The 24,510-nt window shown below is 50.5% G+C and overlaps 2 protein-coding genes across 2 annotated transcripts in view; both read right to left on the reverse strand.

The window, feature by feature from the left end:
* The window catches only part of CACNA1B (calcium voltage-gated channel subunit alpha1 B), a 362,074-nt gene that overhangs the window by 328,568 nt on the left and 8,996 nt on the right, over nt 1–24,510 (reverse strand). The gene's annotated exons all lie outside the window — the stretch shown is intronic.
* Nucleotides 2,591–22,827, reverse strand: LOC136579892 (octapeptide-repeat protein T2-like; the record flags this gene model as incomplete). The annotated part of the gene is made up of 4 exons (XM_066579976.1): nt 22,735–22,827; nt 16,482–16,657; nt 5,685–5,823; nt 2,591–2,647 (listed from the first exon to the last, which is right to left on the reverse strand). Coding segments are annotated over exons 1-4 (465 nt in total), but the record flags the coding sequence as incomplete, so codon positions are not given.

The raw sequence follows: 24,510 nt of genomic DNA on the forward strand, positions 1-24,510 counted from the left end.
CGATGCTGTGTGTGAGAGTGGCCTTATTTTCTCTCTCTCTTGTTCCCTCCCCTTTCTAGTTCTCTCCCCTTTATCTCTCTCTCTCTCTCATTTACTCCCCTTTTTTTGTTCTCTCCACTTTCCCTCTGTCTCTAGCTATCCCACCCTCTCTCTTTCTCTTTTCCTTCTCCCTTGCTCTGTCTCTTCCAACCCTTTCTCTCTTTCTTCCCTCTCTTGTTCTCTCTTTTCCTCCCCTCTGTTGTTCTCTCCCCTTTCTCTCTCTCTCTCGTTCTCTCCCCTTTCTCTCTCTCGTTCTTTCCCCTTTCTCTCTCTCGTTCTCCCCCCTTTCTCTCTCTCTCTCGTTCTCCCCCCTTTCTCTCTCTCTCTCGTTCTCTCCCTTTTCTCTCTCTCTCGTTCGCTCCCTTTTATCTCTCTCTCGTTCTCTCCCTTTTCTCTCTCTCTTGTTCTCTTCCTTTTCTCTCTCTCATTCTCTCCCTTTTCTCTCTCTTTCATTCTCTCCCTTTTCTCTCTCTCTCTCGTTTTCTCCCTTTTCTCTCTCTCTCGTTCTCTCCCTTTTCTCTTTCTCTCGTTCTCTCCCTTTTCTCTCTCTCTCATTCTCTCCCTTTTCTCTCTCTCTCATTTTCTCCCTTTTCTCTCTCTCTTGTTCTCTCCCTTTTATCTCTCTGTCGTTTTTTCCCTTTTCTCTCTCGTTCTCTCCCTTTTCTCTCTCTCTCGTTCTCTCCCTTTTCTCTCTCGTTCTCTCCCTTTTCTCTCTCTCGTTCTCTCCCTTTTCTCTCTCTCATTCTCTACCCTTTCTCTCTCTCATTGGCTCCCCTTTCTCTCTCTCTCTCGTTCGCTCCCCTTTCTCTCTCTCTCTCTCTCTCTCATTCGCTCCCCTTCCTCTCTCTCTTGTTCGCTCCCCTTCCTCTCTCTCTCTCGTTCGCTCCCCTCTCTCTCTCTCGTTCGCTCCCCTTTCTCTCTCTCGTTCGCTCCCCTTTCTTTTTCTCGTTCTCTCTCGTTTTCTCCCTGCTCTCTCTCTCGTTCTCTCCCCTTTCTCTGTCTCGTTCTCTCCCCTTTCTCTCTCTTGTTCTCTCCTCTTTCTCTCTCTCGTTCTCCCCCTTTCTCTCTCTCGTTCGCTCCCCTTTCTCTCTCTCGCTGTCTCTCTTTTTCTCCCCGCTCTCTCTCTCTCATTCTTCCCCCTTTCTCTCTCTTGTTATCTCCCCTTTCTCTCTCTCGTTCTCTCCCCTTTCTCTCTCTTGTTCTCTCTCGTTTTCTCCCCGCTCTCTCTCTCTCGTTCTCTCCCCTTTCTCTCTCTCGTTCTCTCCCCTTTCTCTCTCTCTCGTTCTCTACTCTTTCTCTCTCTCTCATTCTCTCCCTTTTCTCTCTCTCTCGTTTTCTCCCTTTTCTCTCTCGTTCTCTCCCTTTTCTCTCTCTCTCGTTCTCTCCCTTTTATCTCTCTCTCGTTCTCTCCCTTTTATCTCTCTCTCGTTCTCTCCCTTTTATCTCTCTCTCGTTCTCTCCCTTTTATCTCTCTCGTTCTCTCCCTTTTCTCTCTCTCGTTCTCCCCCTTTTCTCTCTCTCGTTCTCTCCCTTTTCTCTCTCTCATTCTCTCCCCTTTGTCTTTCTCATTGGCTCCCCTTTCTCTCTCTCTCTCTCGTTCGCTCCCCTTTCTCTCTCTCTCTCTCGTTCTCTCCCCTTTCTCTCTCCCGTTCTTTCCCCTTTCTCTCTCTCGTTCTCTCCTCTTTCTCTCTCTCATTCGCTCCCCTTTCTCTCCCTCTCTCTCGTTCGCTCCCCTTTCTCTTTCTCTCTCGTTCGCTCCCCTTTCTCTCTCTCTCTCTCGTTCTCTCCCCTCTCCCTCTCTCGGTGTCTCCCATTCTCTCCCCTCACCCGGTCACTTTCCTCTTTCTCTTAGGTCACTCTCACACATAACCTTTTTACCACAGTAGAATGCTCCTATTAATTTCAATAGGATTTTCAAGAGCTGTCTGCTTTATTTTGTCACATTTTCACACTTTTTAATGCACCTCATCACCCATCACAATGATGCAGTGCATTAAAAAACAGTGGTCAAATTGCGGCAAAATGCCACAATCTAAATCTCAGCGTTTTGCCGATGCTGTGTGTGAGAGTGGCCTTATTTTCTCTCTCTCTTGTTCCCTCCCCTTTCTAGTTCTCTCCCCTTTATCTCTCTCTCTCTCTCATTTACTCCCCTTTTTTTGTTCTCTCCACTTTCCCTCTGTCTCTAGCTATCCCACCCTCTCTCTTTCTCTTTTCCTTCTCCCTTGCTCTGTCTCTTCCAACCCTTTCTCTCTTTCTTCCCTCTCTTGTTCTCTCTTTTCCTCCCCTCTCTCGTTCTCTCCCCTTTTCCTCTCTTCTTCGTTCTCCTCCCCCCTTTCTCTCTCTCTCTCGTTCTCCTCCCTTTCTCTCTCGTCTCTCTCTTTCTCTCCCTTTCTCTCTCTTCTCTCCCCCCTTCTCTCTCTCTCTCTCTCGTTCTCCCTCTCTTTTCTCTCCTCTCTCTCGTTCTCTCCCTTTTCTCTCTCTCTCGTTCTCCTTCCCTTTTCTCTCTCTCTCGTTCTCTCCCTTTTCTCTCTCTTTCACTTCTCTTCCCTCTCTCCTCTCTCTCTCCCTTTTCTCTTCTCCTTTTCTCTCTCTCTCGTTCTCGTTTCTCTCTCTCTCATTTCTCTACCCTTCTCTCTCTCTCTCTCGTTCTCTCCCGTTTTCTCTCTCTCTCGTTCTCTTCCCTTTTCTCTCTCTCTCTCATCTCTTTCTCTTCCCTTTTCCTCTCTCTCGTTCTCTCCCCTTTTCTCTCTCTCGTTCTCTCCCTTTCTCTCTCTCTTCTCTCTCCTTTCTCTCTCTCTCGTCTCTCCCTTTCTCTCTCTCTCTCCCTTCTCTTCTCCTTTCTCTCTCTTTGTCTCTCTCTCTTCTCTCTCTCCGTTCTCTCTCCCTTTCTCTCTCTCTCTCTCTCTGTTCGCATCCCCTCTCTCTCTCTCTCGTCGCTCCTCGCTCTCTCTCTCGCTCTTCTCGTTCGCTCCTTCCTTCTCGTTCTCTCTCGTTCTCTCCTCCCCTCTCTCTCTCGTTCTCTCCCCTTTCTCTCTCTCTCTCTCTCTCGTTCTCTCCCCTTTCTCTCTCTCGTTCTCTCACCTTTCTCTCTCTTGTTCTCTCCTCTTTCTCTCTCTCGTTCTCTCCCCTTTCTCTCTCTCGTTCGCTCCCCTTTCTCTCTCTCGCTCTCTCTCTTTTTCTCCCCGCTCTCTCTCTCTTGTTCTTCCCCCTTTCTCTCTCTTGTTATCTCCCCTTTCTCTCTCTCGTTCTCTCCCCTTTCTCTCTCTTGTTCTCTCTCGTTTTCTCCCCGCTCTCTCTCTCTCTCGTTCTCTCCCCTTTCTCTCTCTCGTTCTCTCCCCTTTCTCTCTCTCTCGTTCTCTACTCTTTCTCTCTCTCTCATTCTCTTCCTTTTCTCTCTCTCTCGTTTTCTCCCTTTTCTCTCTCTCTCGTTCTCTCCCTTTTCTCTCTCTCTCGTTCTCTCCCTTTTATCTCTCTCTCGTTCTCTCCCTTTTATCTCTCTCTCGTTCTCTCCCTTTTATCTCTCTCTCGTTCTCTCCCTTTTATCTCTCTCGTTCTCTCCCTTTTCTCTCTCTCGTTCTCCCCCTTTTCTCTCTCTCGTTCTCTCCCTTTTCTCTCTCTCATTCTCTCCCCTTTGTCTTTCTCATTGGCTCCCCTCTCTCTCTCTCTCTCTCGTTCGCTCCCCTTTCTCTCTCTCTCTCTCTCTCGTTCTCTCCCCTTTCTCTCTCTCATTCTTTCCCCTTTCTCTCTCTCGTTCTCTCCTCTTTCTCTCTCTCATTCGCTCCCCTTTCTCTCTCTCTCTCTCTCGTTCGCTCCCCTTTCTCTTTCTCTCTCGTTCGCTCCCCTTTCTCTCTCTCTCTCTCGTTCTCTCCCCTTTCTCTCTCTAATTCGCTCCCCTTTCTCTCTCTCTCTCTCGTTCTCCCTGCTCGCTCTCTCTCGTTCTCCCTGCTCTCTCCTTCTCTCGTTCTCTCCCCTTTCTCTCTCTCGGTCTCTCCCCTTTCTATAAGCCCCCTCTCTCTCATTCTCTCCGCTCTCTTTCTCTCTTGTTCTTCCCGCTCTCTCGCTCATTCTCTCTGCTCTCTCTCACTCGTTCTTCCTGCTCCCTCTCTCTCGTTCTCCCCGCTCTCTAATTTTCCCCGCAAACTCGTTCTCCCCACTTGCTCTCTCTCTCGTTCTCCCTGCTTGCTCTCTCTCTTGTTCTCCCTGCTCTCTCTCTCGTTCGCTCCCCTTTCTCTCGTTCGCTCCCCTTTCTCCCTCTCGTTCTGTCCCCTCTCCCTCTCTTGTTCTGTCCCCTCTCCCTCTCTCGGTCTCTCCCAATCTCTCCCCTCACCCGGTCTCTTTTCTCTTTCTCTTAGGTCACTCTAACACATAACCTTTTTACCACGGTAGAACGCTCCTATTAATTTCAATAGGATTTTCAAGTGCTCTCTGCCTTATTTTGTCACATTTTCACACTTTTTAATGCACCTCATCACCCATCACAATGATGCAGTGCATTAAAAAACAGCGGTTAAATTGCAGCAAAATGCCACAATCTAAATCTCAGCGTTTTGCCGTCGCTGTGTGTGAAAGTGGCCTTATTTTCTCTCTCTTGTTCCCTCCCCTTTATAGTTCTCTTCACTTTGTCTCTCTCTCTCTCATTTACTCCCCTTTTTTGTTCTTTCCACTTTCTCTCTGTCTCTAGCTATCCCTCCCTCTCTCTTTCTCTTTTCCTTCCCCCTTGCTCTGTGTCTTTCAACCCTTTCTCTCTTCCTTCCCTCTCTTGTTCTCTCTTTTCCTCCCCTCTCTTGTTCTCTCCCCTTTCTCTCTCTCTCGTTCTCTCCCCTTTCTTTCTTTCTCATTCTCTCCCCTTTCTCTTTCCTTTTTCTCTCTCGTTCTCTCCCCTTTCTCTCTCTCTCATTATCTCCCTTTTCTCTCTCTCTCGTTCTCTCCCTTTTCTCTCTCTCTCATTCTCTCCCTTTTCTCTCTCTCTCGTTCTCTCTCTTTTCTCTCTCTCTCGTTCTCTGCCTTTTCTCTCTCTCTCGTTCTCTCCCTTTTCTCTCTCTCATTCTCTCCCCTTTCTCTCTCTCATTTGCTCCCCTTTTTCTCTCTCTCTTGTTCGCTCCCCTTTCTCCCTCTCTCGTTCGCTCCCCTTTCTCTCTCTCTCTCTCTCGTTTGCTCCCCTTTCTCTCTCTCTCTCGTTCGCTCCCCTTTATCTCTCATTCGCTCCCCTTTCTCTCTCTCTCTCATTCACTCCCCTCTCTCTCTCTATCGTTCGCTCCCCTTTCTCTCTCTCTCTCTCGTTCGCTCCCCTTTCTCTCTCTCATTCACTCCCCTTTCTCTCTCTCTCTCTCGTTTGCTCCCCTTTCTCTCTTTCTCTCGTTCTCTCCCCTTTATCTCTCATTCGCTCCCCTTTCTCTCTCTCTCTCGTTCGCTCCCCTCTCTCTCTCTCTCATTCGCTCCCCTTTCTCTCTCTCTCTCTCTCTCGTTCGCTCCCCTTTCTCTCTCTCGTTCGCAGCCCTTTCTCTCTCTCGTTCTCTCTCCTTTTCTCCCCGCTCTCTCTCTCTCGTTCTCTCCCCTCTCTCTCTCGTTCTCCCCGCTCTCTCTCTCTAGTTCTTCCCACTCTTTCTCTCTCTCGTTCTTCCTGCTCTCTCTCTTGTCCTTCCCACTCTCTCTCGTTCTTCCCACTCTCTCTCTTGTTCTTCCCGCTCTCTCTCTCTTGTTCCCCGCTCTCTCTGTCTTGTTCTCCCTACTCTTTCTCTCTGGTTCTCCCCGCTCTCTGGTTCTCCCCGCTCTCTCTGGTTCTCCCTGCTCCCTCTCTCTTGTTCTCCCCACTCTCTCATTCTCCTTGCTCTCTCTCGTTCTCCCAGCGCTCTCTCTCATTCTCCCCGCTCTCTCGTTCTCCCTGCTTGCCTTCTCTTTTGTTCTTCCTGCTCTCTCCCTCTCTCGTTCTCTCCTCTTTCTCTCTCTCGTTCTCCCTGCTCTCTCTCACTCGTTCTCCCTGCTCCCTCTCTCTCATTCTCCCTGCTCGCTCTCTCTCATTCTCCTTTCTCTCTCTCGCATTCTCCCCACTCCCTCTCATTCTCCCCGCTCTCTCTCTCGTTCTCCCCGCTCTCTCTCGTTCTCCCCGCTGTTTATCAAATTCTCATTGCTCTCTCTCTCGCGTTCTCTCTGCTCTTTCTCTTTTGCGCTCTCCCCGCTCTCTCTCTCGTTCTCCCCATTCTCTCTCTCGTTCTCCCCGCTCTCTCTCTCTTGTTCTCCCTGCGCTCTATCTCTCTCTCATTCTCCCCGCTCTCTCTCTCGTTCTCCCCACTCTCTCTCTCTCTCGTTCTCCCCGCGCTCTCTCTTGTTCTCCCCGTGCTCTCTCTTGTTCTCCCCGCTCTCTCTTTCATTCTCCCTGCTCTCTCTCTCGTTTTCTCCATTCTCTCTCGTTCTCCATGAACTCTTATTCTCCCCGCTCTCTCTCTCGTTCTCCCCGCTCTCTCTCGTTCTTCCTGCTCTCTCCCTCTCTCGTTCTCCCTGCTCTCTCTCACTCGTTCTCCCTGCTCCCTCTCTTTCATTCTCCCTGCTCCCTCTCTCTCGTTCTCCCTGCTCCCTCTCTCTCGTTCTCCTCGCTCTCTCTCTCGTTCTCCCCGCTCCCTCTCGTTCTCCCCTCTCTCTCTCGTTCTCCCCGCTCTCTCTCGTTCTCCCCGCTCTCTCTCAAGTTCTCCATGCTCTCTCTCTCGTGTTCTCCCCGCTATCTCTCTTTTGCGTTCTCCCCACTCTCTCGTTCTCCCATTCTCTCTCTCTCTCGTTCTCCCCGCTCTCTCTCTCGTTCTCCCCGCGCTCTCTCATTCTCCCCATGCTCTCTGTCTCGTTCTCCCTGCTCTCTCTCTCGTTCTCCCCGCTCCCTCTCTCATTCTCCCTGCTCTTTCTCTCGTTCTCCCCGTTCTCTATCATTCTCCCCGCTTTCTCGTTCTCCTCGCTCTCTGGGCACTCCCCTCTCTCTCTCTCTCGTTCTCCCTGCTCTCTCTCTTTCTCTCGTTCTCCCCGCTCTCGCTTGTTCTCCCCGCGCTCTCTCATGCTTCCTGCTCTCTTTCTCGTTCTCCCCACGATCTATCTCTCTCTCGTTCTCCCCGCTCTCTCTTGTTCTCCCCGCGCTCTCTCATTCTCCCCACTCTTTCTCTCCATTTTCCCCGCGCTCTCTCTCTCGTCCTCCCCGCTCTCTCTCATGCTTCCTGCTCTCTCTCTTGTTGTCCCCGCTCTCTCTCTTGTTGTCCCCGCTCTCTCTCTTGTTGACCCCGCTCTCTCTCATTGTCCCTGCTCTCTCTCTCTCGTTCTCCCCGCTCTCTCTCTCGCTCTCCCCACTCTCTCGTTCTCCCCGCTCTCTCTCTCTTTCTCTCGTTCTCCCCACTCTTTCTGTCTCGTTCTCCCCACGCTCTATCTCTCGTCCTCCCCGCTCTCTGTCGTGCTTACTGCTCTCTTTCTCGTTTTCCCCGCTCTCTCTTGTTGTCCCCGCTCTCTCTCATTGTCCCTGCTCTCTCGTTCTCCCCGCTCTCTCTCGTTCTCGACGCTCTTCCTTTCCACCATTGTCTCTCTCTCGTTCTCCCTGCTCTCTCTCTCATTCTCCCCGCTCCCTCTCTCTTGTTCTCCCCGCTTCCTCTCTCTTGTTCTCCCCGCGCTCTCCCCCATCTCTCTCACTCTCATTCTCTCTCCTATCTCTCTCATTATCTCCCCTATCTCTCCCGTTCTCTCTAGTTCTCTCCCGTTTCTCTCTCTTTCTCACTCAACTCTCTCTCTTTCGTTCTTTTCTTTCTCTCTTGTTTGTCCTCTCTATCATCCCCTCTCTCCTCTCCTCCCCTGTTTCTCGTTTTCTCCCCTCTCCCGACTCTCTCTCATTCTCTCCCTCTTGTTCTGCGCCCTATCTCTCTCTCTCGTTTCATCCCTTCTCTTTCTCAGTTCATCCCTTCTCTCTCTCTCTTTTTTACTCTCTCTCATTCTTACCGCTCTCTCATTCTCACCACTCTCTCTCGTTCTCTCCCCTTTCTATTGTTCTCTCCGCTCTACCTCGTTCTCCCCGCTCTACCTCGTTCTCTCCCCCCTACCTTGTTTCCTCTTCCTTCTTCCTAGTTTCTTCTTTCTCTCATTCTTACCCTCTATCTTGTTCTCTTACCCTCTCTCTCTCGTTCTCTTACCCTCTCTCTCTCATTCTCTTACCCTCTCTCTCTTGTTCTCTTACCCTCTCTCTCTCATTCTCTTACCCTCTCTCTCTCTCGTTCTCTTACCCTCTCTCTTGTTCTCTTACTCTCTCTCGTTCCCCCCCTCTCTCTCTCCTCTATCTTCTTCACTTGGCTGTCTCCCTTCTTTCTCTTGTTCTCTCCATTCTCTCTATCATTTTCTCCCTTCTCCCAACTCTCTCATTCTCTCCTCTTGTTCTATGCCCTCTCTCTCTCATTTTATCTATTCTCTCTCTCTTTCTCTCCCCTCTGTCTCTCTTTCTCTCCCCTCTCTCTCGTTCTCTCCCCTCTCTCTCTCTCTCTCGTTCTCTCTCTCTCTCTTCTTCTCTGCCCTCTCTCTCGTTCTCTCTCCTCTCTCTCTCTCATTCTCTCCCCTCTCTCTCGTTCTCTCCCCTCCCTCTCGTTGTCTCCCCTCCCTCTCGTTCTCTTCCCTCCCTCTCGTTCTCCCCCCTCCCTCTCGTTCTCCCCCTCCCTCTCGTTCTCTCTCCTCCCTGTCGTTCTCTTTCCTCCTTCTCGTGCTCTCCCCCCTTACTTTCTCTCTGTTTTGTTCTCTCCCCTCTCCCTCTTGTTCTCTCCCCTCCCTCTCATTCTCTCCCCTCCTTCTCTTTCTCTCCCCTCCCTCTCGTTCTATCCCCTCCCTCTTGTTCTCTTTCCTTCCTCTCATTCTCTTTCCTTCCTCTCGTTCTCTTTCCTCCCTCTCGTTTTCTTCCCTCCCTCATTCTCTCCCCTCCCTCTCATTCTCTCCCCTACCTCTCGTTCTCTCCCCTCCCTCTCGTTCTCTCCCCTCCCTCTCATTCTTACCCTCTCTCTCTTGTTCTCTTACCCTCTCTCTCTCGTTCTCTTACCCTCTCTCTCATTCTCTTACCCTCTCTCTCTCATTCTCTTACCCTCTCTCTTGTTCTCTTACTCTCTCTCTCATTCCCCCCCTCTCTCCTCTATCTTCTTCACTCAGCTCTCTCCCTTCTTTCTCTTGTTCTCTCCACTCTCTCTGTCATTTTCTCCCTTCTCCCAACTCTCTCATTCTCTCCCTCTTGTTCTGTGCCCTCTCTCTCTCATTTTATCTATTCTCTCTCTTTCTCTCCCCTTTGTCTCTCTTTCTCTCCCCTCTCTCTCTCGTTCTCTCCCCCCTATCTCTCTCTTGTTCTCTCCTCTCTCTCTCGTTCTCTCTCCCCCCTCTCTCTCTCGTTCTCTCCCCTCTCTCTCTCATTCTCTCTCGTTCTCTCCCCTCTCTCTCTCTTTATCTTTCGTTCTCTGTCCCCTCTCTCGTTCTCACCTTTCTCTCTCTATTGTTCTCCTTTCTCTTTCTATTGTTCTCTCCGCTTTCTCTATTGTTCTCCGTGCACTCTCTCCCGTTCTCACCGCTCTCTCTCTCGTTCTCTCCCTGCTCTCTCTCGTCTTTTCCCCGCTCTCTCTCTCGTCTTTTCCCTCTACCTCCTTCCTTCTCCCCTCCCCCTTGTTTCTTCTCTCTTTCATTCTCTTACATTCTGTGTCATTCTCTTACCTTCTCTGTCATTCTCTTACCCTCTCTCTCTGTCGTTTTCTTACCCTCTCTTTGTCATTCTCTTACCATCTCTCTGTCGTTCTCTTACCCTCTCTCTGTCGTTCTCTTACCCACTCTCTGTCGTTCTCTTACCCTCTCTCTCGTTCTCTCCCCTCCCTCTCATTCTCTCCCCTCCCTCTCGTTCTCTCCCCTCCTTCTCGTTCTCTCCCCTCCCTCTCATTCTCTCTCCTCCCTCTCGTTCTCTCCCCTCTCTCTTCTTCTCTCCCCTGCCTCTCGTTCTCTCCCCTCCCTCTCGTTCTCTCTCCTCCCTCTCGTTCTCTCTCCTCCCTCTCGTTTTCTTCCCTCCCTCATTCTCTCCCCTCCCTCTCATTCTCTCCCCTACCTCTCGTTCTCTCCCCTCCCTCTCGTTCTCTCCCCTCCCTCTCATTCTTACCCTCTCTCTCTTGTTCTCTTACCCTCTCTCTCTCGTTCTCTTACCCTCTCTCTCATTCTCTTACCCTCTCTCTCTCATTCTCTTACCCTCTCTCTTGTTCTCTTACTCTCTCTCTCATTCCCCCCCTCTCTCCTCTATCTTCTTCACTCAGCTCTCTCCCTTCTTTCTCTTGTTCTCTCCACTCTCTCTGTCATTTTCTCCCTTCTCCCAACTCTCTCATTCTCTCCCTCTTGTTCTGTGCCCTCTCTCTCTCATTTTATCTATTCTCTCTCTTTCTCTCCCCTTTGTCTCTCTTTCTCTCCCCTCTCTCTCTCGTTCTCTCCCCCCTATCTCTCTCTTGTTCTCTCCTCTCTCTCTCTCGTTCTCTCTCCCCCCTCTCTCTCTCGTTCTCTCCCCTCTCTCTCTCATTCTCTCTCGTTCTCTCCCCTCTCTCTCTCTTTATCTTTCGTTCTCTGTCCCCTCTCTCGTTCTCACCTTTCTCTCTCTATTGTTCTCCTTTCTCTTTCTATTGTTCTCTCCGCTTTCTCTATTGTTCTCCGTGCACTCTCTCCCGTTCTCACCGCTCTCTCTCTCGTTCTCTCCCTGCTCTCTCTCGTCTTTTCCCCGCTCTCTCTCTCGTCTTTTCCCTCTACCTCCTTCCTTCTCCCCTCCCCCTTGTTTCTTCTCTCTTTCATTCTCTTACATTCTGTGTCATTCTCTTACCTTCTCTGTCATTCTCTTACCCTCTCTCTCTGTCGTTTTCTTACCCTCTCTTTGTCATTCTCTTACCATCTCTCTGTCGTTCTCTTACCCTCTCTCTGTCGTTCTCTTACCCTCTGTCTATCATTCTCTTACCCACTCTCTGTCGTTCTCTTACCCTCTCTCTCGTTCTCTCCCCTCCCTCTCATTCTCTCCCCTCCCTCTCGTTCTCTCCCCTCCTTCTCGTTCTCTCCCCTCCCTCTCATTCTCTCTCCTCCCTCTCGTTCTCTCCCCTCTCTCTTCTTCTCTCCCCTGCCTCTCGTTCTCTCCCCTCCCTCTCGTTCTCTCTCCTCCCTCTCGTTCTCTCTCCTCCCTCTCGTTCACTCCCCTCCCTCTCATTCTCCCCCCTCCCTCTCGTTCTCTTCCCTCCCTCTCGTTCTCTCCCCTCCCTCTCGTTCTCTCCCTTCCCGCTCCTTCTCTTTCCTCCCTCTCCCCGTTCTCTTCCTTGTTCTCTCCTGTTTCCCTCTCGTTCTTTCCTTTCTCTTGTGTTTTTTTTCTCCCCCCTTACTTTCTCTCCGTTTTGTTCTCTCCCCCCTCACTCTGTTCTCTGCCCTCTCGCTCGTTCTCTCCCCTCCCTCTCGTTCTCTCCCCACCCTCTCGTTCTCCCCCCTCCCTCTCGTTCTCTCCCCTCCCTCTCATTCTCTCCCCCCCCCTCTCGCTCTCTTTCCTCCCTCTCGTTCTTTTTCCTCCCTCTCGTGCTCTCCTCCTTTACTTTCTCTCTGTTTTGTTCTCTCCCCTCTCTCTTTCGTTCTCTCCCCTCCCTCTCGCTCTCTTTCCTCCCTCTCGTTCTTTTTCCTCCCTCTCGTGCTCTCCCCCCTTACTTTCTCTGTTTTGTTCTCTCCCCTCTCTCTCTCGTTCTCTCCCCTCCCTCTCGTTCTCTCCCCTCCCTCTTGCTCTCTTTCCTCCCTCTCGTTTTCTTCCCTCTCTCTCGTTCTCTCCCCTACCTCTTGTTCTCTCCCCTACCTCTCTTTTTCTTCCCTCCCTCTCGTTCTCTCCCCTCCCTCTCGTTCTCTCCCCTACCTCTCGTTCTCTCCCCTCCCTCTTGTTCTCTCACCTCTCGTTCTCTCCCCTCCCTCTCGTTCTCTCCCCTCCCTCTCGTTCTTTTTCCTCCCTCTCGTTCTCTTCCCTCCCTCTCGTTCTCTCCCCTCCCTCTCGTTCTTTTTCCTCCCTCTCGTTCTTTTCCCTCCCTCTCGTTCTCTTCCCTCCCTCTCGTTCTCTCCCCTCCCTCTCATTCTCTTCCCTCCCTCTCGTTCTCTCCCCTCCCTCTCGTTCTCTCCTCTGCCTCTCATTCTCTTCCCTCCCTCTCGTTCTCTTCCCTCCCTCTCGTTCTCTCCCCTCCCTCCTGTTCTCTCCCCTCCCTCTCGTTCTCTTCCCTCCCTCTCGTTTTCTCCCCTCCCTCTCGTTCTCTCCCCTCCCTATCATTCTCTCCCTTGCCTCTCGTTCTCGCCCCTCCCTCTCGTTCTTTCCCCTCCCTCTCGTTCTCACCCCTCCCTCTCGTTCTTTCCCCTCCCTCTCGTTCTCTCACCTACCTCTCATTCTCTCACCTACCTCTCATTCTTTCCCCTCCCTCGTTCTCTCCCCTCCCTCTCGTTCTCTCCCCTCCCTCTCGTTATCTCCCCTCCCTCTCGTTTGCTCTACCTCTCGTTCTCTCCCTTCCCTCTCCCTGTTCTCTTCCTTATTTCTCTTCTTCTCTCCTGTTTCCCTCTCGTTCTTTCCTTTCTCTCTGTTTAGTTCTCTCCCCTCTCTCTCTCGTTCTCTCCCCTCCCTCTTGTTCTCTCCTCTCCCTCTTGTTCTTTCCCCTCCCTCTCGTTATCTCCCCTCTCGCTCGCTCCCCTCCCTCTCGTTCTCTCCCCTCCCTCTCGTTCTCTCCCCTCCCTCTCGTTCTCTCCCCTCCCTCTCCCCGTTCCCTTCCTTATTTCTCTTGTTCTCTCCTGGTTCTCTTTCGTTCTTTCCTTCCTCTCGTGTTTCTTCCCCCCCCCCTTACTTTCTCTCTGTTTTGTTCTCTCCCCTCTCTCTCATGTTCTCTCCCCTCTCTCTCTCATTCTTTCCCCTCTCTCTCTCCTTCTCTCTCATTCTCTCTCTCCTCCCACTCGTTCTCTCTCCCCTCCCTCTCATTCTCTCTCCCCTCTCTTGTTCTCTCTCCCCTCTCTCGTTCTCGCCTTTCTCTTTGTATTGTTCTCCCTTTTCTTTGTATTGTTCTCCCCGCTCTTTCTATTGTTCTCCGTGCACTCTCTCATTCTCCCCGTTCTCTTCCTTATTTCTCTTGTTCTCTCCTGTTTCTCTCTCATTCTTTCCTTTCTCTCGTGTTTTTTTCTCCCCCTTACTTTCTCTTTGTTTTGTTCTCTCCCCTTTCTCTCTCGTTCTCTCCCCTCTCTCTGCCATTCTCTCCCCTCTCTCTCCCATTCTCTCCCCTCTCTCTCTCGTTCTCTCCCCTCCCTCTCGTTCTCTCCCCTCCCTCTCGCTCTCTCCCCTCCGTCTCGTTCTCTTCCCTCCCTATCGTTCTCTCCCCTCCCTCTCGTTCTCTTCCCTGCCTCTCGTTCTCTCCCCTCCCTCTTGTTCTCTTCCCTCCCTCTCGTTCTCTTCCCTCCCTCTCATTCTCTCCCCTCCCTCTCGTTCGCTCCCCTCATTCTCGTTCTCTTGCCTCCCTCTTGTTCTCCCCCCTCTCTCTCTCGTTCTCTCCCCTCTCTCTCGTTCTCTCCCCTCTCTCTCTCGTTCTCTCCCCTCTCTCTCATTGTCTCCTTTCTCTCTCGTTCTCTCCTCTTGTACTCGCCCCTCTCTCTTGTTCTCACTTCTCCTGTTCTCTTCCCTCCCTCTCATTCTCTCCCCTCCCTCTCGTTCTCTCCCCTCCCTCTCGTTCTCTTCCCTCCATCTCATTCTCTCTCCCCTCTCTTGTTCTCTCTCCCCTCTCTCGTTCTCACCTTTCTCTTTGTATTGTTCTCCTTTTTCTTTCTATTGTTCTCCCCGCTCTCTCTATTGTTCTCCGTGCACTCTCTCTCATTCTCCCCATTCTCTTCCTTATTTCTCTTGTTCTCTCCTGTTTCTCTCTCATTCTTTGCTTTCTCTTGTGTTTTTTTTGTCCCCCTTACTTTCTCTTTGTTTTGTTCTCTCCTCTTTCTCTCTCGTTCTCTCCCCTCTCTCTGCCATTCTCTCCCCTCTCTCTCCTGTTCTCTCCCCTTTCTCTCTCTCGTTCTCTCCCCTCCCTCTCATTCTCCCCCCTCCCTCTCGCTCTCTCCCCTCCCTCTCGTTCTCTTCCCTCCCTCTCGTTCTCTCCCCTCCCTTTTGTTCTCTCCCCTCCCTCTCGTTCTCTTCCCTGCCTCTCGTTCTCTCCCCTCCCTCTCGTTCTCTTCCCTCCCTCTCGGTCTCTTCCCTCCCTCTCGTTCTCTTCCCTCCCTCTCTTTTCCTCCCCTCCCTCTCGTTCTCTCCCCTCCCTCTCGTTCGCTCCCCTCATTCTCGTTCTCTTGCCTCCCTCTCGTTCTCCCCCCTCTCTCTCTCGTTCTCTCCCCTCTCTCTCTCGTTCTCTCCCCTCTCTCTCGTTGTCTCCTTTCTCTCTCGTTCTCTCCTCTTGTACTCGCCCCTCTCTCTTGTTCTCACTTCTCCTGTTCTCTCCCCTCCCTCTCGTTCTCTCCACTCCCTCTCGTTCTCTCCCCTCCCTCTCATTCGCTCCCCTCCCTCTTGTTCTCTCCCCTCCCTCTCGTTCTCTCCTCTCCCTCTCGTTCTCTCCCCTCCCTCTCGTTATCTCCCCTCCCTCTTGTTTGCTCTACCTCTTGTTCTCTCCCTTCCCTCTCCCCGTTCTCTTCCTTATTTCTCTTGTTCTCTCCTGTTTCCCTCTCGTTCTTTCCTTTCTCTCTGTTTTGTTCTCTCCCCTCTCTCTCTCGTTCTCTCCCCTCCCTCTTGTTCTCTCCCCTCCCTCTTGTTCTCTCCCCTCCCTCTCGTTATCTTCCCTCCCTCTCGTTATCTCCCCTCTCGCTCGCTCCCCTCCCTCTTGTTCTCTCCCCTCCCTCTCGTTCTCTCCCCTACCTCTCGTTCTCTCCCCTCCCTATCGTTCTCTCCCCTCCCTCTCCCCGTTCTCTTCCTTATTTCTCTTGTTCTCTCCTGTTTCTCTTTCGTTCTTTCCTTCCTCTAGTGTTTCTTTCCCCCTCTTACTTTCTCTCTGTTTTGTTCTCTCCCCTCTCTCTCATATTCTCTCCCCTTTCTCTCTCGTTCTTTCCCCTCTCTCTCTCGTTCTCTCTCATTCTCTCTCCCCTCCCTCTCGTTCTCTCTCCCCTCCCTCTCATTCTCTCTCCCCTCTCTCGTTCTCGCCTTTCTCTTTGTATTGTTCTCCCTTTTCTTTGTATTGTTCTCCCCGCTCTCTCTATTGTTCTCCGTGCACTCATTCTCCCCGTTCTCTTCCTTATTTCTCTTGTTCTCTCCTGTTTCTCTCTCATTCTTTCCTTTCTCTCGTGTTTTTTTCTCCCCCTTACTTTCTCTTTGTTTTGTTCTCTCCCCTTTCTCTGCCGTTCTCTCCCCTCTCTCTCCCGTTCTCTTCCCTCTCTCTCTCGTTCTCTTCCCTCCCTCTCGTTCTCTCCCCTCCCTCTTGTTCTCTTCCCTGCCTCTCGTTCTCTCCCCTCCCTCTCGTTCTCTTCCCTCCCTCTCGTTCTCTTCCCTCCCTCTCTTTTCCTCCCCTCCCTCTCATTCTCTTCCCTCACTCTTGTTCTCTCCCCTCACTGTTGCTCTCCCCTCACTCTTGTTCTCTCTCCTCCCTCTTGTTCTCTTCTCTCCCTCTCGTTCTCTTCCCTCCCTCTCATTCTCTCCCCTCCCTCTCGTTCTCTCCCCTCCCTGTCGTTCTCTCCCTTCCCTCTCGTTCCCGCCCCTCCCTCTCGTTCTTTCGCCTACCTTTCGTTCTCTCACCTCCCTCTCGTTCTCTCACCTACCTCTCGTTCTCTCCCCTCCCTCTCGTTCTCTTCCCTCTCCCTCTTTTCCTCCCCTCCCTCTCTTTTCCTCCCCTCCCTCTTGTTCTCTCCCCTCCCTCTCGTTCTCCCCCCTCCCTCTCGTTCTCCCCCCTCCCTCTCGTTCTCCCCCCTCCCTCTCGTTCTCTCCCCTCCCTCTCGTTCCCTCTTCCCCCTCTCGTTCGCTTTCCTCCCCCTCGTTCTCTTCCCTCCCCCTCGGTCTCTTCCCTCCCTCTTGTTCTCTTTCCTCCTTCTCGTTCTCTTCCCTCCTTCTCGTTCTCTTCCCTCCCTCTTGTTCTCATTCCTCCCTCTCGTTCTCTTACCTCCCTCTCGTTCTCTCCCCTCTCTTTTGTTCTCTTCTCTTATGTTCTCTCGCCTTTCGCTCTTTGTTCTCTTACCTTTCTCTTTCTTTCTCTATCCTTTTTCTATCTTTCTAGCAATCCCTCCATCCCTCTCTCTCTTTTCCTCCCCTTTCTCTCTCTTCTGTCCCTCGCTTGTTCTCTCCCCTTTCTTTTTCTCTCTCTCGTTTCCTTCCTTTTCTTGTTTTCTTCCCTCTCTCATCTTTCTCCCCTCTACCTCTTCCTCATTTATTCTCTCTTTTGTTCTCTTACCCTCTCTTTTGATCTCTTAACCTCTCTCTTTTGTTCTATTACCTTCTCTCTTTTGTTCTCTTACCCTTTCTCTCGTTCTCTCCCCCTCTCTCTCGTTCTCTCCCATCTCTCTCTCTCTTGTTCTCTCCCCTCTCTCTCTCTCGTTCTCTCCCATCTCTCTCTCTCTCGTTCTCTCCCCTCTCTCTCTCTCGTTCTCTCCCCTCTTTCTCTCGTTCTTTCTATTCTCTCCCTTGCTCTTACCACGCTCTCTCTCTCGTTCTCTCCTTTCTCTCTTGTTCTTTCCTCTCGTTCTCTTCCATCTCTCTTGTACCCACCTCTCCATTTTGTTCTCTCCCCTCCCTCTCATTCTCTCCCCTCTCTCTCTCTTGTTCTCTCCCCTCTGGTTCTCTTGTTCTCTCCCCTCTCTCTTTCTCTCTCGTTCTCTCCTCTCTCTCTCATTCTCTCCCCACTCTCTCTCGTTTTCTCCCCTCTCTCTCTCTCGTTGTCTCCTTTCTCTCTTATTCTCTCCTCTTGTACTCTCCCCTCTCTCTTGTTCTCACCTCTCCATCACATTTTCTCCCATCCCTCTCGTTCTCTCTCCTCTTTCTCGTTTTCTCTCCTCTTTCTCGTTTTCTCTCCTCTCTCGTTTTCTCTCCTATCTCGTTTTCTCCCCGTCTCTCATTTTTCACCTCTGTCTCTCGTTTTTCTCCCTTGTTCTCTCTCTTGTTCTCTAATTTCCCCCCCTCTCTTGTTCTCTCCCCTTTCCTTCTCTCTCCCGTTTCCTACCCTCTCATGTTCTCTCAGCTTTCTTTCTCTCTGTCATGTTCTCTCCCCTTTCTCTTGTTCCCCCTCCTCTCTATCATTCCCTCTCCTCCCCTCGCTCATTTTCTCCCCTGTCTCTCGTTTTCTCCCCTCTCTCTCGTTTTTCTCCCTTCAACCTCATTCCTTCTCCCCTCTCCCTCATTTATTCTCTCTCTCTTTGTTCTCTTACCCTCTCTTTTGTTCTCTTAACCTCTCTCTTTTGTTCTTTTAACCTCTATCTTTTGTTCTCCTAACCTCTGTTTTTCGTTATCTCATACTCTCTCTCTCGTTCTCTCCCCTCTTTCCCTCTCTCATTCTCTCCCCTCTTTCTCATTCTCTCCCTCTCTCTTATTCTCTCCCTTCTCTCTCTCGTTCTCTCCCCCCTCTACCGACTCTCTCTTGTTCTCTCCCCTCTCTCTCTCTCTTGTTCTCTCCCCTCTCTCTCATTCTCTCTCCCCCTCTCTCTCTCTCGTTATCTTCCCCCTTTCTCTCTCTCATTCTCTCCCCTCTTTCTCTCGTTCTCTCCCGTCTTTCCCTCTCTCGTTCTCTCCCGTCTTTCCCTCTCTTGTCCTCTCCCCTCTCTCTCATTCTCTCCCCTCTCTCTCGTTCTTTCCCTTCTCTCTCTCTTTCGTTCTCTCACCTCTCTCTCGCGCGCGTTCTCTCCCCTCTCTCTTATTCTTTCCCCCCCTCTCTCTCTTTTGTTCTCTCCCCTCTCTCTCATTCTATCCCCCTCTCTCTCGTTCTCTCCCCTCTCTCTCTCGTTCTCTCCCTTCTCTCTTTTTCGTTCTCTCCCCTCTTTCTCTCTCTCATCTCACTTTCGTTCTCCCCCCTCTCTCTCTCTTTCTCTCCCTTCTCTCTCATTCACTCCCCTTTCTCTCTCTCTTGTTCTTCCCGCTCTCTCTCCTCTATCTTCTTTACCCCTCTCTCTCTTTCTTTCTCCCTTCTCTGTTTCATTGTTTCCACTCTCTCATTCTCTCCCCCACTCTCTCTCATTTTTCCCCACCCCCACCTCTCTTTTATTCTCTCCCTGTTGTTCTGTGCCCTCTCTTTCTCTCTCTCTCGTTCTTTTCCCTCTCTCTCTTGTTCTCTCCCCTCCCACTCATTCTCTCCCCTATCCCTCTCGTTCTCTCCCCTATGCCTCTCGTTTTCTCCCCTATCCCTCTCGTTTTCTCCCCTATCCCTCTCGCTCTCCCCCTATGCCTCTCGCTCTCTTCCCTATGCCTCTTGCTATCTCCCCTATCCCTCTCGCGCTCTCCCCTATCCCTCTCGCTCTTTCCCCTATCCCTCTTGCTCTCTCCCGCTCTCTCCCCTATCTCTCTCGCTCTCTCCCCTATCTCTCTGGCTCTCTCCCCTATCCCTCTCGCTCTCTCTCGCTCTCTTCCCTACCTCTCTCTCTCCCCTATCTCTCTCGCTCTCTCCCCTATCTACACTTTCTCTCTCGTTCTTTCCTTTCTCTCTCTGTTGTTATCCCCCCTTTCTCTTTCTTTTGTTTTCTCCCCTTTCTCTCTTCTTTCTCTCTCCTTGTTCTCTCTCTAACTATCCATCCCTTTCTCTTTTCTTCCCCCCTCTTGTTCTCTCCCATTTCTCTCTCTCTATTCCTCCCCTTTCTTGTTCTTTCCCCTTTCTCTCTCTTGTTTCCTCTCCTCTCTTGTTCTTTCCCCCTTTTCTCGCTCTCTCCTCCCCTCTCTGTCTTTTTCTCCCCTCTCTCTTGCTCCTTCCCCTGTCCCTTGTTTCCTCTCCCTCATCCCCTCTCCCTCGTTCTCTCCCCTCTCTCTCTCTCATTCTCACCACTCTTTCCCTCTCGTTCTCCCCCCCTCTCTATTGTTCTCCCCGCTCTTCCTGTTCCCTCTCCCTCATTTATTCTCTCTTTTGTTCTCTTACCCTCTCTCCCTCTCTCTCTTGTTCTCTTACCCTCTCTCTCTTGTTCGCTTACCCCCTCTCTCTCGTTCTCTTACTCTCTCTCTCGTTCTCTCCCCTCTTTCTCTCTCGTTCTCTTACCATCTCTCTCGTTTTCTCCTCTCCCTCTTTCTATCCTTTTTTCTCCACTAACTTCTTCACTCCCCTCTCTCTTTCAGTCCCTCCCCTCTCTCTCTTGTTCTCTTACCCTCTTTGTTTCTCATTCTCTCCCATCTCTCTCGTTCTCCCTGCTGTCACTCTTTCTATCCGTTCTTTCTTCTCTAACTTCTTTACTCTCCTCTCTCTTTCTCATTCTTTCCCTTCTCTCTCTTGTTATCCCCTCCCTCTCTCACTCTCCCCTCCCTTTCGCTCTCTCCCCTATCTCTCTCTCCCCTATCTCTCTCGCTCTCTCCACTTTCTTTCTCGTTCTTGCTCTCTCCACTTTCTCTCTCGTTCTTTCCTTTCTCTCTCTTTTGTTCTCCCCGCTTTCTCTATCTTTTGTTCTCTCCCCTTTCTCTTCTTTCTCTCTCCTTTTTCTCTCTCTCTCGTTCTCCCTGCTGTCACTCTTTTTCTCAGTCTCTCCTTTTTTTCTTCTCTAACTTCTTTACTCCTCTCTCTCACTTACTCTTTCCTCTTTCTCTCATTCCCCTTCTCTCTTTTCTCTTCTCGCTCTCTGTCGTACTCACCTCTCTCACATTCTCCCCCCTTCCTCTCGTTCTCTCCCCTCCCTTTCGCTCTCTCCCCTATCTCTCTCCCCCATCTCTCTCGCTCTCTCCCCTATCTTTCTAGCTTTCTCCCCTATCTCTCTCGCTATCTCCCCTATCTCTCTCGCTCTCTCCACTTTCTCTCTTGTTCTTGCTCCCTCCACTTTCTCGTTCTTGCTCTCTCCACTTTCTCTCTCTTTTGTTCTTCCTGCTTTCTCTATCTTTTGTTCTCTCCCCTTTCTCTTCTTTCTCTCTCCTTTTTCTCTCTCTTTCGTTCTCCCTGCTGTCACTCTTTTTCTCAGTCTCTTCTTTTTTTCTTCTCTAACTTCTTTACTCCTCTCTCTCTTTGTCCTTCTTTCCCTTTTCTCTCTTGTTATCCCCTCCCTCTCTCTCCTCTATCTTCTTTACTCTCCTCTCTCACTTACTTTTTCCTCTTTCTCTCATTCCCCTTCTCTCTTTTCTCTTCTCGCTCTCTGTCATACTCACCTCTCTCTCTCTCACATTCTCCCCCCTTCCTCTCGTTCTCTCCCCTCCCTTTCACTCTCTCCCCTATCTCTCTCGCTCTCTCCCCTATCTTTCTAGCTCTCTCCCCTATCTCTCTCGCTATCTCCCCTATCTCTCTCGCTCTCTCCACTTTCTCTCTTGTTCTTGCTCACTCCACTTTCTCTCTCGTTCTTGCTCTCTTCACTTTCTCTCTCTTTTGTTCTCCCCGCTTTCTCTATCTTTTGTTCTCTCCCCTTTCTCTTCTTTCTCACTCCTTTTTTTCTCTCTCTAGCTATCCCTCCCCTCTTTTGTTCTTTTCCCTTTTTCTCTTTTTCATTTCGTCCTCTTTCTTGTTCTCTCCTCTTTGTCTTACTCACTTGTTTCCTCCTCTCTCACTTGTTTTCTCCCCTTTCCCTCGTTTCCTCTCCCTCATGCTTTCTCCTCTCTCTCTCATTCTCTTCCCTCTCTCTCTTGTTCTCTTCCCTCTCTAGTTCTCTTAGCTCTCACTGCTCTCTCTCATTCTCTCCCCTCTCTCTCGTTCTCCCTGCTCTACCTCGTTCCCTCTCTCTCATTTATTTTTACACTCTTTTTTTGTTCTCTTACCCTCTCTCTTGTTCTCCTACCTTCCCTCTCTCATTCTCTTACCTTCTCTCTTGTTCTCTCCCCTCTCTCTCCCTTTCTCTCCCCTTTCTCTCCCGTTCTCTCCCCTCTCTCTTGTTCTCTCCCCTCTCTCTCATTCTCTCTCCTCTCTCTCTCTTCTTTTCCCTGCTGTCCCTCTTTCTATCCTTTCTTTCTCCACTAATTTCTTCACTTCCCTCTCTTTGTCAGTCCCTCCCCTCTCTCTCTCTTACCCTCTCGTTCGTTCCCCTCTCTCTCTGTTCTCCCTGTTGACACCCTATCTCTCGTTCTCTCCTTTCTTTTTCCTCTAACTTCATACCTCCCCTCTCTCTTTCTTGTTCTTTCCCTTCTCTCTCTTCTTATCCCCTCCCTCTTTCTCTTCTATCTTTACTCTCCTCTCTCACTTGCTGTTTTTCCTCTCTCTCTCCTCCACTCTCCATGCTCTATCTTGTTCTCTCTCCTTCTATCTCCTCTCTCTTGTTCTCTTGTTCTTCTTTCATTCTTTCTGTCTTGTTCTCTCCCCTATGTCTGTTGTTCTCCCTGCTCACTTTTTTTCTCTCTTCCCCCTCTCTCTTCATCTCCTTCACTCCCCTCTCTCTCTTTTGTTCTCCCCACTTTCTCTATCTTTTGTTCTCTCCCTTTTCTTTTCTCTCTCTCCTTTTTCTCCCCCTCTCTCTCCTTTTTCTCTCTCTCTAGCTATCCCTCCCCTCTTTTGTTCTTTTCCCAATTCTCTCTCTCTCATTTCCTCCTCTTTCTTGTTCTATCCTCTTTCTCTCGCTCACTTGTTTCCTTCTCTCTCTTGTTCTCTCCCCTTTCTCTTGCTTTCTTATTCTCTCTCCTCCCCTCTCTCTCGTTTTCTCCCCTCTCTCACGCTCTCTCCCCTTTTCCTCGTTCCCTCTTCCTCATCCTTTCTCCTCTCTATCTCATTCTCTTCCCTCTCTCTCGTTCTTTTCACTCTCTTTTGTTCTCTTCGCTCTCACTGCTCTCTCTCATTCTCTCCCCTCTCTATAGTTCTCCCTGCTCTCTCTCATTTTCCCTGCTCTACCTCGTTCCCTCTCTCTCATTTATTCTTACCCTCTGTTTTTTTGTTCTCTTACCCTCTCTCTCATTTTCTACCATCCCTTTCTCATTCTCTCCCCTCTCTCTCCTGTTCTCTCCCCTCTCTCTCTCGTTCTCTCCCCTCTCTCTCTCGTTCTCTCCCTTCTCTCTCTCTCTTGTTCTCCCTGCTGTCCCTCTTTGTATCCTTTCTTTCTCCACTAATTTCTTCACTTCCCTCTCTCTGTCAGTCCCTCCCCTCTCTCTCTCTTACCCTCTCTCTCGTTCTTTCCTCTCTCTCTCTCTCTCTCTCCGTTCTCCCTGTCGTTACTCTTTCTCTCGTTCTCTCCTTTCTTTTTCCTCTAACTTCTTTACTCCCCTCTCTCTTTCTCGCTCTTTCCCTTCTTTCTTGTTATCCCCTCCCTCTTTCTCCTCTATCTTTACTCTCGTCTCTCACTTGCTGTTTTTCCTCTCTCTCCTCCACTCTCCGTGCTCTATCTTGTTCTCTCGCCTTTCTATCTCCTCTCTCTTGTTCTCTCGCTTCTTTCATTCTTTCCCCTCTTTCTCTCTTGTTCTCTCCCCTATGTCTCTTGTTCTCCCTGCTCACTTTTTTCTCTCTTCCCCCTCTCTCTTCATCTCCTTCACTCCCCTCTCTCTCTTGTTCTCCCCCTCTCTGTCCTTCTCTCTCTTTCTCTCTTGTTCTGTCCCCTCTCTTTCTCTTTCTCTTGTTCCGTCCCCTATTTCTCATTCTTTTCTATCCCTTTTGGTCATTCTCTCACCTCTCTCTCACTTGTTCTCTTCCCCCTCTCACTTGTTCTCTTCCCCCTCTCTCTTTCATTCAGACCCCTTGTTCTCTCGCTTGCTTTGTCCATTTTTCTCGCTTTCCCCCTGATGTCTCACCCGTTCTCCCCCCTGATGTCTCGCCCGTTCTCCCCCACGATGTCTCGCCCGTTCTCCCCACGATGTCTCGCCCATTCTCCCCCACGATGTCTCGCCTGTTCTCCCCACGATGTCTCGCCCGTTCTCCCCTACAATGTCTCGCCTGTACTCCCCCCGATGTCTCACTCGTTCCCCCCCCCGATGTCTCGCTTGTTCTCCCCCCAATGTCCCGCTCTTTCTTTTCCCTTATTCTCTCGCCGACCTCTCATTCTCCCCCCGTCCGTTAGCTCGCTCGTTCTCTCTCCCACCTATCTCGCTCGTTCTCTCTCCCACCTATCTCGCTCTTTCTCTCTCCCACCTATCTCGCTCGTTCTCTCTCCCACCTATCTCACTCGTTCTCTCTCCCACCTATCTCACTCGTTCTCTCTCCCACCTATCTCGCTCACTCTCTGCCCTGCTCTCTGGCTTCTTCTCTCCCTTCTCTCTTGCTCATTCTCTCCCCCCTATCTCGCTTGTTTTCTGCACCGTTCTCTGGCCCGTTCTCTCCCCTCTCTCTTACTCATTCTCTCCCCGACCTGTCCGCTCCGCCGCACTTCTCCTCTGCAGCTCTAGCACTTATTTGTAGTCTTCAGCCAGCGCTCTCTGGTCAGGGGTTTTAAAAGCTCAGCCTCCAAGAACCGCTGACTCTGATTGGTTCTCAAGCACCATGGCTCAGCCAATCACTGCAGCTCTCGATGAACCAATCACAGCCTTTCAATTCGATAGCTGTGATTGGTTCATCGAGCGCTGCAGTGATTGGCTGAGGCACGACGCTCCAGAACCAATGTCTAATTTTGATGCAGAATTGAGAATAGCTGAATTCTGTCCGTTATTTTGAATCAAAATCCACATGTAGACCTGCAGATTTTGGTGTGGATTTACTCAGGAGCAGATTCTGCTGCGTGTTGCAGAACAATTTTAACCCATATGAAAGGTCCCTTAGGGTGCCTTTCACGCAGGCCATAAATGCTGTGGAATTTCAGCACCAGATTATTCTGTGGGATTTCTGCGTCGTATTTTTCTGCGGGAAACCTTTACAGTCCAAGCCATAGAGATTTAGAAAAATGAGTCACGGACTTCAGAGCACATTTGAAATACGCTACAGATTCTATATCTGAAACATGTCAATTTATTCTGTGGGTTTTGACAGCAGATTTCATCCTTTCAAATGCAAAGGTTGAAACCCGCAGCAAAATCCACACTAGTTAGGTATAAATTTTGGCCTCTGCGGATTTGCTTCATATTTATTGCCGATTTTCCACTATAGAAAGTCAGGAGTGATTACGCCTTGTCTAATGGTACTCTAAGACTTGGGACATATAGGAGGCCACATACATGAAACTTAAGTGCTCATTGAAATCAATGGGCGCATGCTTGCGTGTTTGATTGTGCGTGCAAAAAGGTAACGCCCATCGCGCAAATACGCAGTGCACATGCACGCCTACATACGCTCATGCCCCTTGTGAAGCCGGCCTGGTTGCTTTGGGTTACAAAACATTTTAATGTCCATTAATCATGTCTTTGGAAATAGGTAGTCTGACACCTGCAGAACTACAATCCCCACAAGTCTTCACTTCGCAGAGGTTAAGTAGCTAGTGAGAAGCAGCGGAGCGCCGCACTCATCATCCGTCACGGTC

This window comes from Eleutherodactylus coqui, chromosome 10 (assembly GCF_035609145.1).
Source record: "Eleutherodactylus coqui strain aEleCoq1 chromosome 10, aEleCoq1.hap1, whole genome shotgun sequence".
Taxonomy (NCBI): domain Eukaryota; kingdom Metazoa; phylum Chordata; class Amphibia; order Anura; family Eleutherodactylidae; genus Eleutherodactylus; species Eleutherodactylus coqui.